The following is a 17,218-nucleotide window of genomic DNA, read 5'->3' on the forward strand; positions in this document are numbered from 1 at the left end:
CTGTGCCAGCCACCTCCCTGGAAGCTCGGAGGACAGAAATACTTAGACCTGGCCCCTGACCCTAAGGGGCTGGAACTCTGGGAAGCAGTGTGTACAATCATGCGTTGTTTATTGACGGAATATGTTATGAGAAATGCAATTGTTAGGCAATTTCATCGTGGTGAAATCACACAAGCCTACGTGGTCCAGTCCTCCACCAGCCCAGGCTGCGTGGCATGGCCTCGGGGTCCATCCCTGACCAAAATTTCTTTAAGATATTCATGCCCATACATAGGGTGGGGCGCCTTAGAGTCTAGAGGTCTCTAAGGCAGATGTTCCCAGGAACCAGGCAGGAAAAAGCACGTGGAGATGCTGGGAGTGAGGTGACAGGGAGTGGTGGGGGCAGGTGTTCATATAAACAGAAGTGAGTGCCACACTTGGCTTTCAGGATGCCCGTTTCTCAGCCCTGGCCTAGCTGGCTGCAGTCAGAAATGAAGCTGAGGGCTTCTGCTCCTAGGGGGTCAAAGTACCTGGGGGTCACTGGGAGCTCTCAGGAGGGGAGTGACATCATTCCTATGTTAGGGCGTGGCCCCTTCCAGAGACTGGGAGGAAGAGAGGTAAGAGGAGGAGAAGCTCTGGCGGGGTCTGTCAGGCCAAGTATAGGCATGGGGGTTCTTCGATGACCCAGTTTCACCCTGTTGCTGTCCCTGCACTAGAGTTTATAGCTCACACTCGGCAACATAAAGTGGTTAGCCTGGGTGGCACTTGCAGAAGGGTGGAGATTTAAGTAGAAGATGCTCACGGTCTTGCCCCACCACTCCAAATTACAGATGAGACAGTGGAGACCTAGAGAGTGGCCATCCCTGGCTCAAGGTCATGGTGAATCAAGCTGAGACCACATCTAGAAGCCAGGCCTCTGCCAACCAGCCCTGGGCTCAGCCGCCACCTTGCTGTGCTGAAGCAGCTAGGATGTGGTACTTCAAATTCCACTTTGTGATGGGGGTGACTCAGTTTACCTACCTATAAAATGGGGAACAATCTACTGACGTCAGGGCTGGGGCTTTAGTGCCAACGCTGGGGCTGGAGTGGATGAAGCAGAGAGGGAAGCTCAGGGAACGCTAATTGCTGGGCTGGGTTTGGGAGAGCTTGGGGCCTCCCTGGCAGAGGCTTTGGGCTAGAGTTGTTTGAAGTGCATATGTCTGGCCAACCCCCAGAGGCCCTGACCTCATGGGGCTGATTCCCAGGAAAAGCCCCAATGTCTGAAAGTCTGGAACCTATCCCTGCTGCGGCCTCTCTGGAGACAGACCACAGTGCCCAGTCTGCAGAGAAGATATGACAGAGAAGATATGGCAGGGTTCAGAGGTCACCATCCTGACCTTTAGACAGCATTGCTGGAGGGACCAAGGTCCAGCTCCATCACTCTCAGCTGACACTGTTGTGAACCCACAGCCTGTTAGAGTAAAGGCCACTGTGACCCACCAGCTCGCTCCCTGGTTTCTGTCACGATGTGGCTACTGCTGCCTCACTGATTTTGCCTCTCCCCCTGAACCTGCTGCACTTTTGTGAGCACACCAAGCGAGAGCCTACCTTAGGGCCTTTACACTTGCTTGGAACCTGATTTCTCTGGTCATCCAGGTGACTCACTCCCTCTGCTCACTCAGGTCTTTCAAATCTCACCTCTCCATGAGGCCTACCTCTGCCTGGCAGGCACAAACCCACTACCTGCTCTCCTGTCTTCTAGGATGGTGGCACTCTGTGGAGATGCATGAGCTTTGGGGGCAGGGAACTTGGGACTGACAGGGGGACTATCAGTGTAAGGATCACTCTCAGCTTCTTGGCTGCCCCACCGAGGAAGGACAGGGTTCTACGTAGGGAGATGGCCAGCTTGGGGGGAGCTGGGCCAGGTGAGGGCCCAGGTGAGGGTTAAGGGGAATCCCCTGCCTTAGATATAATCCAAAGTGGATGGTTTCTGTCACTAGGACATGGAATGAGGCTCCTTTGTGCAGGTGGGGAACTCGGGGTACTGAGAAGCTGTTTGGGGGCTCCAAATCTGCAAGTTGCCTCAGCAGGACAGGCCATGCCCTATTGCCACCAGCAAACTCCCGTTGCTGGGCTCAGTGCCTCTGCAAGCCAATAGGAAGCTGTCAGGAGTGTGGCCTGTTCTCCCAGGTCCCTCGGGAGGGACTCTGGTCCCCAAGATCAAGCAAGTGGAAAGGCCATAGCAGGGGCCTGTCTCTATGACTACAGGGTTTTGGGCAAGTCGTTCCACTCTGTGGACTTGTTACAGAGCACCCCAGTATGAACTGGGCTGCCGTCTGTGTGTCCTCACCCACGTGCTTAAAATTTAGTTGTACTGCAGACACACACAAAAGGGTCAATAATGGGGGAAGGAAAAGGAACAACCCAGGGAAAGAGAGATACAAGGTAACTAGAATATCTTATCTGCTTGGCTGACTTGGAGCTCTAAAACAAACTAATTGAAGTCCCTGGTCACACGGTCTCCAGAGCCGTTGCCCGAGGGAGAGAGCACCTTGGAAAATGGCTCCCTATGTATCCCCCCCAAAGTCCCAGAATGCCGGCTTAGCTCCACCCTTGGGTCCTCGCAGTTCTCTCCCTGGTACTGCTGGGAGTTGTAGTTTCCAATCACTGGCATAGGGGATAGTGTCCAGAAAGCTGGAGTAGGGGGTGGAGTCCACAAGACTCTGCAGAGTTCCTTTAGGACATCCTTTCCCTTAACAGAGTGGCTCATCACACCCACCTAACAGGACGCCAGCGTTAGGTGGGACTCTGGAAGGAAGTGCTCGGAGTAGGGACACACATAGGCTCACCAGCACCCCGGTGTGGACTCCTGGGGGGCCTGTGTGTGTGGGCAGTGGGGGCTTCTGTGTATGAGATGAGGGGAGAAGCCATTGCAGTTACAAGGCCAGGCACCGCCTCGGCCTCACGCTGGGAAGAAGGCACAGTGGGTGGCCAGGTGGAGCGCGAGACCAGGGCCAGGTTCCCTAAGCAGGAGGGGACCCTGGACAGTAGCCCGAGCAGCCGCGAGCCCCATTTTTTTTGAGCGAACAAGGGCCAGAGGCTCCAGCCCAGCAGAATGGCGGCCTGACCGCTCTGTGACCTCGAGAGCAGCCCTTCCTTTGAAATTTAGTTCCCTGGTACTGTCCTGATTTTTTCCCCAGGGTTACACCATCATGGGCAAATCCTCTAGTTTGACCCGTCCGGTGCCCTCTGGAGTTAGACTCTACAGCCGTTCCCCGTGTGCAGTGGGGGGAGGCAGAGGAGAGTCAGCCACCTTCCGCTCCTCTCCCCCGCAGGCTCCCCTTCCAGCAGGGACTACAGAGCCCAACTAGGATGGAGAGGCCCGAGCCCTCCTGCCAGCCTCGGGCCCGGGGCTCCCCAGATAAGGCCCCCATTTTACAGATTAGGACCAGGGAGGCTTGGGAAGTGTAGTGAACCATCTAAGGCACGTGGCTTTCCACCGTCTCCCACCCCAGATCGACCTGTATGCGGGGGCCCTCTTTGTGCACATCTGCCTGGGCTGGAACTTCTACCTGTCCACCATCCTCATGCTCATCATCACAGCCCTCTACACCATCGCAGGTGCGTGCACCGGGGCGGGGTTGGTTGGGGACCCAAGGGGGGGCCTGGCACATCAGCCCACCTGGTCGGTGGACACACAGAACTGGAAGGGGGCGCTGTGGCAGAGGACCCCCTCCCCGCGCCTGGGGAGTGGTCCACTTCGTGTCAATGTTAGGGGTGTGCAGCTGGGGATGGCGGCCGGGGCCTGCTCAGCTGCTGTGTCTCATCGCTTGCCGCCTGGGGAAGGGCAGCAGGCACAGAGGTGCGACAGCTGTCCCCCCTTGGAGGACGGGGCCCCTCTATTGCCTTTGTTCCCACCACAGGGGGCCTGGCTGCTGTCATCTACACGGATGCCCTGCAAACACTCATCATGGTGGCGGGGGCTGTCGTCCTGACTGTCAAAGGTGAGGGGCTGCGGGAAGCCCTTTGGAGTCTGTGTGCCGCCCACTCGGGGCCTGGGTGTTGGTGCTGGGAGGGGGTGGGCTCCCAAGGCCCAGCCAGGGGGAGCTCAGCGCTTTGCCGCAGAGGCTGCCTGCTTCCCTCGCCCTGAGGTCCGGCCGCCTGATGTCAACAGCGCCTGGCTGCTGGGATCTAGGTTAGAGCTGACTCAGAAACCTGGGGCTGGCTGCACCCGCCCTAGCTCAGGGCTTGAGGTGAGGTGGGACGGAGGGCGGTGTGCAGACACACAATTAGGAGACCACAAAAGTGCCCTGGGCGTTTGCTTCAATTGTTTTAAATCATGTACAAGTTCCCGAGAAGTGCTGCCTGGTAGACAAAGGTGGGGGAGGAGAGAAGGCGGTTAGATTTGCCCTGCTGGCTTGGGAACAGTGACAGGTAGGGCACAGGCCTGCCAGAGGTGGCGGGCCCCGTGCCTCTGGAAGTGTGCAAGCAGAGCCCAGGATCCGGCGGGCGAGGAAAGGTCTTTCAAGTCTCTTCCAGACTAGGACTCTGGACCAGCACTCTGGAACCCCCTGGTCAGGTGATCGCTGACCTCTGTGCATGTTTGAACATTGGCTTGGCCAGGGCTACGGGGGGATGATATTGAGGACAGTGTCTGCGCAGTGCTTGGAGAAGGGGGAGGAGTGAGTGGGCTGGGCGTAAGACAGGGCTTTTCCTGTGTCCAGCATTCTTTGTGGCTACCTCCTCTCAGAGCAGGGGCCAGTGTTCCCAGGTCCCATAAAAGCAAAGGGGTCCAGACAGACAGCCCAGCCTGGACAGAAGAGCAGATAGCAAATGCCACTCATGGGCCAGGACTCAGAGGTGCATGGCTGTGCCCTCTGGCCGGGAACTGTGAGGGGTAAACATGGGTTGGCTGGAGCGAGAAGGCCCTGTGTGCCAGCCCCCACTGGTTTCTTGGGCACTAGTGGCTCCTCTGTCCACCCTCAGACCTGTTTCCCTTCTCAAGGCCACATCAGCCCTGGCCCCATGCTCAGTTGTACCAGAATCACATGGGCCACGCTGGGCCAGGACTTCTAGATTCCTTGGGAAGTTCCACACATGCCAAGAAAAAAATTTTGTTTGTTGGAGCTGACAGTCTGCAGCCTGGCAGAGTGCCCTTCCCCCCAGGCCGACGGGCATCCGGAGGCCCCGGTGATTCCCACCAAGCCAGTAGGACGCCAGGGTGCCATGTGCAAAACGCTCATTTAATAGCATTATCTTAAATACAAATAAAATAATCACCTGCATTCACTTATTCTTTTAAACTCCACCCTTCCGCCTCTCCAGACACTGGGAAAGGTGAAGTGGGCAAAGGTCAAGTTGGCTGTTTTAGAAAGTTACTTGTGAGATGAGGCAGAGGGAGCACAGGAGTCAGGACCACCAGCCACCAACCTGTCCCCGTCCCGCCTGCCCTCCAGCTTTCAACCGGATCGGCGGGTACGGGCAGCTGGCGGAAGCCTACGCCCTGGCTGTCCCGTCCAAGACCGTCCCCAACACGACCTGCCACCTGCCGCGTGCAGACGCCATGCACATGTTCCGAGACCCCCACACGGGGGACCTCCCGTGGACCGGGATGACCTTCGGCCTGACCATCTTGGCCACCTGGTACTGGTGCACGGACCAGGTGAGTGTCAGCGTCACCCGCCCAGGCCCCCTGGCGTCTTCCAGGGCAGAGCTGGAGGGAACGGGCAGCCCGCGTCAGCTCCTGGCTGGCTCTGAGAGCGCCTGCATGGTGTCTGGGCTGAGGCGGGGGCTGAGGGTGGCTGGCTCCCGGCGCAGGGGCAAGTGCTAGGGCTCCTTGTGGTCCCGGGGGGGCTGGACCCTCCGTTTAGAATCAGATGAGGCCCAGTGGCCGCTGCCCGTCCTGGCCTTCAGGTGTTTTGACTGGGAGAGTTTGGAGTATGGGATTCCAAAAGGACTCGGATGCCCCTCGGTGCCCCGGCTGTCGGCAAGGGGGTTCGTGTTTCGGGTCAGCCTCGGGCTCCCAGAATCAGGCAGCGTGCGGGGCATGGGGCTGCCCTTGGGCTGCCAGTGGTGGGAGCTTGCCATAGCTGGGCCCACTTTCCTGGTAGAGGTCTGGGCACTGTTAGTAGCAGGGCGGTACCTTGGAGGCCCTGGGGTTCTCAAATGTCGTGGGAAGCCATCTTTATCCCTGGTCCCAGAGGCAGAGAGTCCATAATGGTGGAACGGCTGGCCCTGAGGGAGAGAGAGAGCAGAGAGAGTGAGACCCCGGGGACAGGGGCAGCTGTGGCTAATTCCTTTCCTTCCCTCAGGACCCTTGCCAGGGAGGCAGCAGCCAGCATACCCGGTTTATCTCCTGGCCCTATCCTTTACCAGCTGGTGAGCCTAGGCATGCTTTGTTTTACAGATTTGAGCCTCAGGTTCCCCGTGGTCATATGGGGATAATTCCACCTGTTGTGGCCGTGGTATGGCAAGTTCCTTCTGCCCCTTACAGGCCTGCCCCAGCCTCCTCCTTCAGTAAAAGGGGCTGGCCCAGGTTGTGAGACCCAGCACCTCACCAGGAGTTCTGCTGGGAGCTGGGGGCAGGACTTCTTGCCATGTGACTCTAGTCCTTGTGAGCTGTGAACCCTCCAGGTGACCTCAGACGGCCAGGGCCCTCTCTGGGGAAAGCATGCCGAGTCTCCTGGCCTGCCTTCCCCTGGAGATGTGGCAGCACCAGGCAGCACTCAGGCGGGAAGAGCCCTTGGAAGCAGCAACCTCACTAGGTAAAGCCTGATGGACGTCTGCACCTCCGGACCCCACGGGCAGCTGCCGGGGCAGGCAGCTAGGCCACCCCGAGAGCCACCCCAGCCAGGCCTGTGGGATGGAAGAGGCAACCAGGCCAGCCCCTTTCACAGGCCGCAACAGTGAGGGCCAAAGGGCATAGCTGGATCTGCACCAGAGTGGAGGGGCAGAGTTAACCAGAATGAGTAGCAACAGCAGGAAAATGAGTAGCAACAGCAGGACTCCTACCTGGAGGGCTTTTCTAAACCACGAATCATTGTTTCCTGGCAATGAATTAAACAAATCCTGCAGAGAACCAGGTTTCCTTACTTCCTGTAGCCAGGGTATTTTGGCTAACTCTTCTACGCAAGCTGCTGTTTCTCCTGAGGTATTATTCCAAACGCAGCCTGTGTCAACTACAGGGCACGTTCCTCAGCTGCTTTACAAACGGTGGCTTTGGGGACAGGATCAGTTACAGGGATAAGGGGGCTGACGGTGAACAGACAGAGGCTCTAGGTGACACATCCCGTCACTGGCTAGGTCTCCTGTCAGCAAGACATTGAGACAACCTGGGTGGCTGGGGTTTTATACACAGTAATAGATAATAAGATAAATAATAAAAGAAGAGTTGTCATCCCCATGGGTAAAGGTATTCCTTCTGCGAGCTGGTGAAATGTTACCTGTGGTAGATGCTCAGGCACTTTCCCGAAAGCACAGTGGCTGCCCTAGCAAGCACAAAGCACGGCTGCTGTCCAGGGAGGGCCTGCTTAGGGGCCCCAGCCCCCCTCCCCCCAGCAGGAGCTGCTCAGTGTGTCTGTGCAAAGATCCTTTGTGGGCGAGGACAGTGGGAGCAATTCAGCTGGGGGGTGTCAGAAACTCTGGGGGGGGTCTCCCCCATCTGTAACATGGTACCCCCGAGCCCCCACACTGGCTGTGTCCCTCAGGAGAGCTTCCAGGTCTGGAACCAGCGGCCCCACAGCAGGTGCCTGCCCTGCTCCCCTGGAAGGGCTGAGCACGAGACTGTGCCCCAAACATCCCCCCCGACCCCGGCACTGCTCGGGGGGTTCAGTAGGGCTTGGCATGGCCCCGGTGGTTCTGGGCAGGACGTCATTTAGGAGATCTTCCCATGAAGGCTAAGTGAGTCAGCACACACCTGGCCTCTGGTCAGCGACTCACTGCATGGACAAGCGGGTCACACGGGGAGGTGGGGGACACCATTGACCCCGAGGTGCACAGTGCTATCGGCTTGTGGGGCTCACGGCTTAGCCTCATCCTGCTCGTACTGGGTCTGCCAGGGTGCGGCTGGGCCTGAGCCCAGAGTCCCCTGCTATGCAACAACTCTGTGGGGGGGCTGATACCCCATTGGCAGACAGGTGCTCAGTGGGCCTGGGAGGTAAGACTGGGCTGGTGTTGAGAGGTACTGAGGGGCAGTATCCCCAACATCGCAGGGGTGGCCTGAGCTGCGCTGCCTGATACTTGCTCTGCCGGGACCCCGAGGCTCAGCTTCTTCTTCACCTGTGCAATGGGGCAACAGTACCTGTCCCCACAGGATGAACTAGCAGAACACGACGTGTTAGAGAAACAGTACTTTCGTCCCAGGGGGAGCGAGGCCCTGGGCTTTGCTCTCAGAGGACATCACAGGGGAATGTTCTACAGGGAGTCTGGAGAAACTGAGGCCAGCACTGTCTCCTGCCCGGAAAGCCGGCGGAGAAGCAGGACTGCGGTCAGCTCGCCGGCCCTCCCAGTGCTGCCCAGGGCTCTGCGGTGCTGCTGGGGGTCACATCTTAATGGAACATGCTGGGAGCTACCGGTCAAACTAGCATGTTTGGAAAAAATGTTAAAATTACAGATTTTACACACAGCTCATTTCTACCTCTGAACTGGAGGCATTGATTAAAACTGTGAGACAGCTACTTATGTTATTACACTTATGTTTCAAACTACTAAGGTGCACAACTCCGAGCAGAGCAAAACCCACTGCATTGTGTTTAAGTGGGTGAACCGAATGGGACTTTTATCTTGATAAAGCAGTTTTTGAAAAAGCTTATTCATCATGCCGGGGCTGTGACCTCAGATGCCATTCATGCAGTGACCCGCACCCCCACCCCGCCATTTGCCTAAGGCCGTGTGAGGAGCTGCGGCAGGCAGAGCCTCCCATCCCTCCACTACTGAGCTGCTAGTTTCCTAAAAGCCCAGAACTTCTAGCTCCCAGCCTCTGCCAGGGACTCGAAACAGTTGGTGCCCCACCTGCCCAAGCATGCCAGCCACTCCTGAGAGGGCCCAGGCAATCGGGCGGGGGAGGGGGGGACGGAGGGGGGGCGGGGGTGGTCCTCCAGCCCTGACACTTGCCGGGAGGGCCGGGCAGCGTCCCACCCTACTGGACGGATGGAGGCCAAGGCCTCGGAAGGAGAGCACCTTGGCCCTAGTTGCTCAGCCAGTAAGGGTGAGCCCTGCTTCTGCTGGGCATGCCGTGGGGCGCTGTGCTTGGGCCACACTGTCTCAGGCTCAGGGGAGCACTCCCCAAGGCTGGCCAGGAAGAAGTCCTGCCACAGATGTCCCTGTGTGGCTGGAACTCACTCCCTGCTCCTGCCCCCAGGTCATCGTTCAGCGGTCACTATCTGCCCGGGACCTGAACCATGCCAAGGGGGGCTCCATCCTGGCCAGCTACCTCAAGATGCTGCCCATGGTCCTGATGATCATGCCGGGCATGATCAGCCGTGTGCTGTTCCCAGGTAGGACGTGCTCCAGAGGAGCCGGGGTGCACGGTGACAGCCTCTGGGTCCCTGGTTTTCAGAGTTTCTCGGAAAAGGCAAAGGACACATTCCCAGCCTCGGGGAGGGGAGGAGGCCACAGTGGAAGGTGGCTTGTCATAAGGTCAGGACCAGGACACTCATTGCTGTGTTACCTGGAGGGTGTGAGGAACATCTCTGTGCTGCACCGTTTCACTGTTGGCGACTTGGGGCGAACACTCGCTGGGTAGCGTGATGTCAGCATCCCATGACACCAGGTGTCTGAAACCTCGGCTGCGTTACATGCCTTTTGCTTCAGCTCCCAGTGATGGGCTTGGACTGCCTTTTGGGGGACTCTGGGACAAAGGGCCCCACTGTTGCTAATGGCTGTCAATGTGGTCCTAAGTGGTCCCTGCTGTCTCCCCACCCCGTCCCATTCCCCACCTGTAACAAGGAATGCCTCCTTCTTGAGGCCTCATTACTCAGCAGATGGCCACTCTGGGTGCCCGGGAGTAATGGGGGAAGGGTCCTAGCTCCCCTGGTGCGCCTCTGACTCACCTGTGCCTCTTTATCGTGCATCCTCCTTGAAGTGCTTGTCTCCTCTCTTTCTCGAGACCATGGGCAGGTACCCAGGCGTCCACCAAAGGTCCCTCGGGTCACGTGGTGGGTACTCAACTGTCGGCGGGGGGACTGGGCTGGCCCATTGGCCACCAGTTCCGAGTGTCGCCTCCGGAGAGGTGCTGAGCGCTCCCTCACCTCAAAATACTCATCTGACACGGAAGAGGAGGCCAGCGAGGGCCGCCGGGCACCACGGCCAACGCTGGAGCTGCCTGAGACGCTGTCCTGGTCACTGAGGGTCACATAGTCATCATCATCTTCCTCCTCTTCCCCATCTAGCCCATTGGGGATCACTGCCTCCCCGCCATTGGAGTCATCCTGGGTCACAGACAGCTGCCGCTGGAGGGGGGCATGTTCTGAGTCCTCCGTCCTGTGCAGCCCATGGTCTGTCCCATTCTGGGGTGCCTCCTCTTCTGGGCTCTCTAGGGACCAGCCAACACCCCTGTCATCCTGAGCAAGCAGGTCTGCCACGGGGACTGTCCTGGGCTTGGGGACAGGGGGCTGTGGCTCAGGGTCACTCTGGGGAAGGCCGTTCTCAGTGGGGACCCCATTCAGGGGTGTGCTGGACCCTGAGGTGGGGCTGGAGTCCTGGTTCTGCCTCCACAGCTGGGCGCCAGCCTGGGACGTGTCCCGGATCTTGATTCGGTTCATCTGGTTGGGCTGCGGGTTCCAGACGTTAGGATCGACGATGTTGATGTAGCCTAGAATGTCACTGCCAGGCTCGGGGTCCGGCTCCACCCACGTGGGCAGGTAGTCGAACATGTTGGCCCGCTCCAGGTTGAGCAGCCCCGGGTGGATGAGCGGGGGAGACTCGAGGAGGTCCCCCGGCCGCTCAGGCAGCGCCGGGCCCCGCAGCCCCGGGGCCTTCTTGGCCTCCTGCTTCTCAGAGGATGTCTTGGCAATCTCATCAGCACTCTTGGCCTTGACCAGCGCGTACTTGGGGTTAACGAGCTTCTTGGCTACAGTGCCCGTGGGCACTAGTGGGACCACAGAGGGCAGCACAATGGGCTCTGGCTCCGGCTCCTTCTCCATGGGGACACTCTTGAGGCTGACACTGTGTGACATGAGGTACAGCTCCTGGAACTGCCGATCAAACATCTCCACCACCTGGCCAGATAGCACGGAGATCAAGTTCCGGTCTGTCCTTGCGGCTGACCACGTGAAGCTACAGCACAGGGAGAGAGGCCGTCAGGTCAGGCATGTGGGGATGCAGGGGCCCTCCCTAGGGCATCTCCCCAGTCCCCCGACTGTAGGCCTCCGAATGAGCCCAGGGCACCCGGGCTATGCTACAGGGCCCCAAAGGGACTGAAAACCAGTGGGGCCAGAGGGAGTCTGCCACGGGGTCAGACCTGAGTCTGGAGCCTCAAGCAAGTCACCCGTGCAAAATGGCACCATGCCCGCTTCTCATGGTGTTTCACCCCTTAAGGCCACCCACAGGATGCCCAGAGCAGCCATGGACTCTGGTGTGCCACTGGGGTCTTTGCTACACTGCCTCCCCAGGGCGGCTCTGAGTGATGACCCGAAGGGCCTCACACCCTGCCTCCAGGATGGTGACAGCTCTCGGCTCAAACTACGGTCTCTCCATTTCCAGAGCACAGTGTGCCCCGAGCTCTCACACCTCAGCAATCTTGGGACAGGGCCCGGAATAACCAGGGTGTTATAAGGCAGGATTAAGGGCAGAAACCACCTGGGAACTGGAGCTCTCTGTCCCTGACACCCCAGAAGAGCTGAGCGTCACCTGTAGGAGCCACAGATGGCACGGTCTCCGTCCACGAACATGAACTTCTGTGCCAGGGCTCCCTTGAACTTGGTGGCTGACCGCGTGAAGAACTCTGTTCCCCCGCTGCTCCGCACCCTGAGATTCTGTGTTGGGGGACAGCAGACAGAATTGCACATAAAGCAGTGACCACCGGTGCCGGCGTCCCTCCCCTTTCAACGAGGAGGTTTTTTGCTCTGAGGGACAGCGGTGGGGCCTGGCAGACCCCAGGAAGAGCAGAGTGAGCCTGGCTGAGAACCAAGAGTTGAGGGGCTCGCTGAGGGCACCCCAAAGTGGAACTGCAGGGCAGGAGGGAGACTTGAGACTCTGTGGTGAACAACATCAGTGTGGTATGTAAGCAATACAGGTTCCTGGGCCCCTGAGATTCAGACTCAGGTCAGGCTGGGGATCGCACTGTTCACACGAGTCCCGTGAATCTGACTCCTGCTGGAGCCGCCCAGCGGCGGCCCCACAGTCTGCTCACTCGCCCTGGTGACAGGAGGCCCACTCTCTTCTGAGGCCCGCTGGCCCACCTTCGCCACTAGCTTGCTCTGACTCCCCAAGCTTGGCTCTGGCCCACTCCCAGGCCCCTGCCTATTAACAGCCCACCTCTGTCAACCCTGCATGCTGAGGCCCCAGCTGCAAACATAGAGATGACTGTGACAAGGAGCCCACTCTGTAGGCGAGGGGGTGGGAGATGAGAAATAACCCCAGCTAGGGAGGTGGGGAGCCTCCCAGGAAAGGGCTGATGTGTGCAAGACCAACGAGTGGGCCATGGTGGGAAGGGACCAGGGACCGTGGCATTCCAGGCTTGGGAATATATAGGTCTGGCCAGGAGAGCAGCAGCCTAAGACATTTGGGGACTCTGGGGGAAGAGGGTGCAGGAAGAGCCTGCGGAGTGGGCTCAGCTGATGCTGATGGAAGACCCTGCACCTGTTCGAGGCCTGACTTTGGCCTGGGGGCAGTAGGAGCCACGGAAGGACCGAGAACAGGAAGGGTGGGAACAGGCCGGCAGCCAGTGGGGAGGATGTGTGAAAGGATGCAGAGGACAGGAAGGTGCTGGGGGCAAGGTGGACCTGGGCCGGGCAGGGCATGGGGAGGGGGAAGGTCTGAGAGCGGGGGCCCACCTGCCGCTGCAGCCCACAGCCACACGTGCTCCTGCCCTGCCCTTCTGTGTCCAGTCAGGAGCCCTCTGCAGGGGGAGGCCCCGGGGCACTATCCGTAGAGGTTAGGAGTAGGTCTCCGTGGGTGCCCACCCTGCCATGGCGTGAACAATCACCTTGTTAATAGACCCAGCCCAGAGGGCAGATAAGCCTCTGCTCCCAGGCCAGTTCCCAACACCCGCAGGCTGCCTGTCTGCACACAGCCAACTCAACAGGAAGCTGGCCTCAGCCCAGGACAATTACTGCCCGTGACTGTGCCCAACACCGGGAGTGCTGGGGGGCCAGAATCAGAACAAAGATCCTGGAGGCGGTGCGAGGCCTTCCCTGTCACCTGTGCCCAACCACAGCCCATCTGTGGCTTCTGCGGGCTGCTGGTGCTGTGCTCCGAACGCTGGCGCCCTTCTTCGGCCCAGAAGAATGGCTGGCAGCCTCCATCCCCTGAACCAGGGTCTGCCCCCACCCACCCCAAACCTTGTCCGGATGAAGGACTCAGGAGCCGCCACCTGCACCTCACAGTGGTTCACCTGTGTGCCAGGCGGCTTGGGCCGGGGACGCCCAGCAAGTCCCTGGGTCCGGCTGGCTCAGTTTCCCCACCTGCGCCCTGGGCGCTCTGCGGCCCATCTAGCCCTGGGACTATGCAGCGGGTGGGGGTTTGTGCCGCCCCCCTGCCAGCCTCACGGCGGCTCCCTGCCTGTTTGTTCCTGGGTGGGCCCCACCCCATGGGGCCTGGCCCAGATGAGGTAATGTCTCTGGAGTCAGGGCTCGGGTGAGCAGAGGTGGAAGAGCCCACAAAGCCGCATTGTCTCTGAGCCCTGGGACACCCCCGGCAGAGATTGCAGCAGTCAGGTGGAGGAAACCCCAGGCAAGTCCTTGGACCCTCGTGAGAGGGGCAGAGATGGAAGCCCACGGCTGTGCAGCGCTCTGCGGGCTCTTCTGCCCCACGCAGGGTGGGTGGCTCTAGGACTGGGCCAAACCCGCGGCTCCCTGGCTGCATCCCCACTGGGCCTCCCGTGTCCATACAGAGAGGAGCTGCGCTCTGCAAAGCCAACCCAGGCTGGTAGGAGGCAGAGGAGCCGGAAGTCCCCCGAGCAGGGTGGTTCCAGGGCATCCCTGGGCTCCAGTCAAGCAGACTTTTAGCCCCGGCACCAAACAGATACCGACTGGCTTTTCCATGCTTCAGTTTCCTCATCTGTGAAATGGGACTACCCAATCTTAAGTCTCAGGGCCGAATGAAGCCACAAAATCAAAGGCCTATGAGCCAGGGGATGCCAGGACTCAGTGGTCACCTTCCACGCTATTCAGAGCCAGAGAGGACAGACACAGAGGACCAGAAGAATATCTGAAATAGAAGCATCTCTGAGAGCCAGGACTAGCAGCAGAACTAGATGGTCGGGTGGGCACATGAGGCCTACCCGTGGGTACATGAGGCCTTCAGCTGTACTGTGGCGGCCGCCTCCCCTCCCCCTCCTAGCCCCTGCAGGGGCCTGCGGGCCCCGAGTCCACAGAGTAGGGAGACCCCGAGATGTGTCTTAACCGGGCGTGACTGGTGACGGCGAGGCCGGCCCGGGTGTGTGAAGCGCAGGGGCAAAGGTCACACGTGCTGGGCACCTGGGCGCTTACTCAGCTGCAGCCTTGCCGTCATGCTGGACTTGGGCCTGTCCTGCCACTGTCACCCCTGGCCTCCACCCAGCACATGCCAGTACCGGGGAGGGTTCCAAACATTGCCATATGTCCAGCAGGCAAGGCCCCGTGTGGGAAGCAGGCCCCACACTGAGTCCCTCGGCCTGGGTCAGAGAAGGCAGGGCGCATGCGGGCACCCCAAGCGCCAGAGTGGGAACCTGAGCGCAGGCTGAGCTCTCCTATCCTTCCCAAATGCCTTCCCATGGGCACCCCGGCTGGGGTTTCTTTGTTCCTAAGAAGTGGGTCCGGCCTTTGCCCAAGTGGCTGCTGGTTTTTCCAGTTTGGCTGCACAAAGTCAACTAGCTTTTCAGAGCACCCAGGCATCTCTCAGCCCTGGTCCTCCCTAGGCTACCAGGCGAGGTCCAGCCTGGCTCCCACTGGGGCCTAAAGGTGGTTTGGTCACATGGCCTGGCCCTGAGGCCCAGAGGCGTGAGAAGACCACAGTCTCTTCTCAAGACCTGTTTCCTATTTGTAACATGAGAAACTCCCCTCAGGGTCCTCAGGGATGAGGCTGAGGTGGCAGGCTGGGGTGCTTGGGGGATGGCTGGAGTCTCGCTCCTGGAAGCCAGCATAGGGTTGACCCAAGGAGTATAGCCTGTTTCAAGAACACTGGTGTGAACTCAGAGCCCAGCAGGGAGATGGGTGGGGGCTGGCTAGAAGGGAGGGTGCATAAGGGGGGCCCAGTCGCGCACGGCTCAGGTCAGAGCTGCGGTCTCCTAGAAGGAGCGGTGGCCGTCCCAGGCAAGGGCAGGGTGGGCAGGGAGTTCATTGCCGAGCGCCCTGCTCCCACATGGCTGCCTTCACTCTTCATAGCAGTCTTGCCAAAAAAGTAGCAATAATCCCACTTTTCAGACAAGAAGAACTGAGGCTCAGAAAGTCTCAGTGTTCTGCCCAAGGCTCCTGTGCAGATGGCAGAGCTGGGGTGCAGGTGCTGGAGCTGGGGTGCAGGTGGCAGAGCTGGGATGCAGGTGGCAGAGCTGGGGTGCAGGTGGCAGAGCTGGGGTGCAGGTGGCAGAGCTGGGAATCAAAGCTGGGGCTCTCGTGTTACCTGCAGACTGATGCCCTACATCCCCATGGGCACAGTATGATCCCACCAGGTACAACCAGTACCCTGGGCTGCATGATCTAAGGGCAGGTCGCTGCAGGGCTGGGCAGGGGCAGCTGGCAGCCGAGGGCGGGCCCAGGGATTACTAGCAGAGGAAGTGCTCCTGAGACAGGTCCGGGCCCAGCTGGCCTGCGGGCAGGGAGGCAGGCCACGCAGGCAGGCCCTCGACATGGTGACACTTGGCCAGGGCTGGGCCCACAGGAGCCTTTGGCCACTGGCCGAGGCTGTGGAGGGGCAGGTTCCAAAACAAGAGTGAAGCCAGGGTCACGTTCTTTCCCATGAGGGTGCCTGGCCTTCCCACAGCTTCCGGCTCATGGGCACGTCACCATCATCCTGTAGAATCTTCCCCCTCTCCACAGGTTGGGGTAGGGACCCCGGTTTGAGCTGCCCTTCCTATGCCCCAGGCTACAGACTCATTTTTAAGCTGAGGTGGGGGAGGGGGCCTTACTGTCACCCCTCCCCTGCCCAGGGCTGAGGGTTTATAACATCTTGTTATTGGCAACAGCTGTGTAACTCCCCTTAGCTCACAGAACACTTTTATAACCCTTGTCTTCTCTAATTTCATCCTCAGACAAACCTATGAGGCATCATCATGGCCGTGAGGCACTGAGGCTCAGAGCCACAGCCCGAGCAACACTGCAGGCTGGGAGCAGGGAGCCGTGTGGGCAGCAGCGGGTTGGCTGCAGCCCAGGGCAGCCCCAGCCAGGGTCAGGCATGAGGGTCTGGCTCTCCCTCGGTGCTGACTTCTCACTGCCAGCTTTTAGGCTCTAGGAGGGTGGGGATAGGAGCCCACCGCAGGGAGTCCTGAGGCCTCCTGGCCACTCTCACCCTGCAGCTTCCTACCTCCCTGGGGCACTGAAAACTCCCAGGACACTTGCATCTGCGACTTCCCTCCTGAAAGGGGCCCTGGGGCTGAGTCTTGTGGAATGGCCCACCTGGGACAGGATCCCCATCAGCATGGATGCTGTGTGGGGCTGAGCGAGGTGACTTGGGCAAGAGGCAGATGTGAAGGAGGGTGGCCCCGCTGGATCTCTTCCTGAGCGCCGGAGGAGAGGGTGGGCCAGACACCTCACGGTTCCCCTGCAGGGCCGAGGCCTCCGCACTCAGGTTTCAAAAGCTGCCTTTTTTCCCCCTGGACCTCCTGCAGCATGAGCTGTCTGCCCTGGGAGCCTATTCCCATTGCTAATTACATGGCAGGCAGCGCGGCAGGTGAGCATGGGGCTTGGGGTCAACACACCAGGGAGACCACATAAAAATATCCCAGCAGTCAGAGACTCGCCGCCTGGAGAGCTCATACCCACTTGAAAGGACTGAGCCAGCCGGGGAGGGGGGTGGAGAGCAGGCGCACATTTGACGAATGCTGACAAATTACAGGCAAGGGGCCCAGCCCCTCATTAACCAGCCTGGCGGCGCCTCCTGACGTGTTGCTCAGATCCCAAGTCTGAAG

General features: G+C 59.6%; 2 protein-coding genes across 5 annotated transcripts in view; one reads left to right on the top strand and one right to left on the bottom strand.

Annotated features, from left to right (window-relative positions):
* Nucleotides 1–17,218, top strand: part of SLC5A10 (solute carrier family 5 (sodium/sugar cotransporter), member 10) — a 54,678-nt gene that overhangs the window by 8,570 nt on the left and 28,890 nt on the right. For 3 of the 4 annotated variants that reach the window (XM_004684551.2, XM_004684553.2, XM_012726658.1), the window contains 4 exons: nucleotides 3,474–3,579; nucleotides 3,882–3,962; nucleotides 5,415–5,620; nucleotides 9,317–9,452. In XM_004684551.2, the coding sequence (XP_004684608.1) occupies nucleotides 3,474–3,579; nucleotides 3,882–3,962; nucleotides 5,415–5,620; nucleotides 9,317–9,452 (529 nt within the window). The remainder of the gene's footprint in view (nucleotides 1–3,473; nucleotides 3,580–3,881; nucleotides 3,963–5,414; nucleotides 5,621–9,316; nucleotides 9,453–17,218) is intronic. The other variant, XM_004684552.2, reaches the window with a different exon arrangement.
* The window catches only part of FAM83G (family with sequence similarity 83, member G), a 25,044-nt gene continuing 13,550 nt past the window's right edge, over nucleotides 5,725–17,218 (bottom strand). The window contains exons 3-5 of the mRNA XM_004684550.2: nucleotides 11,806–11,930; nucleotides 10,008–11,232; nucleotides 5,725–6,192 (exon numbers count right to left, since the gene is read on the bottom strand). Of these exons, the coding sequence (XP_004684607.1) occupies nucleotides 5,785–6,192; nucleotides 10,008–11,232; nucleotides 11,806–11,930 (1,758 nt within the window). The 3' untranslated portion in view covers nucleotides 5,725–5,784. The remainder of the gene's footprint in view (nucleotides 6,193–10,007; nucleotides 11,233–11,805; nucleotides 11,931–17,218) is intronic.

Source organism: Condylura cristata, unplaced genomic scaffold (assembly GCF_000260355.1).
Source record: "Condylura cristata isolate star-nosed mole 26May11 unplaced genomic scaffold, ConCri1.0 scaffold00017, whole genome shotgun sequence".
NCBI lineage: Eukaryota > Metazoa > Chordata > Mammalia > Eulipotyphla > Talpidae > Condylura > Condylura cristata.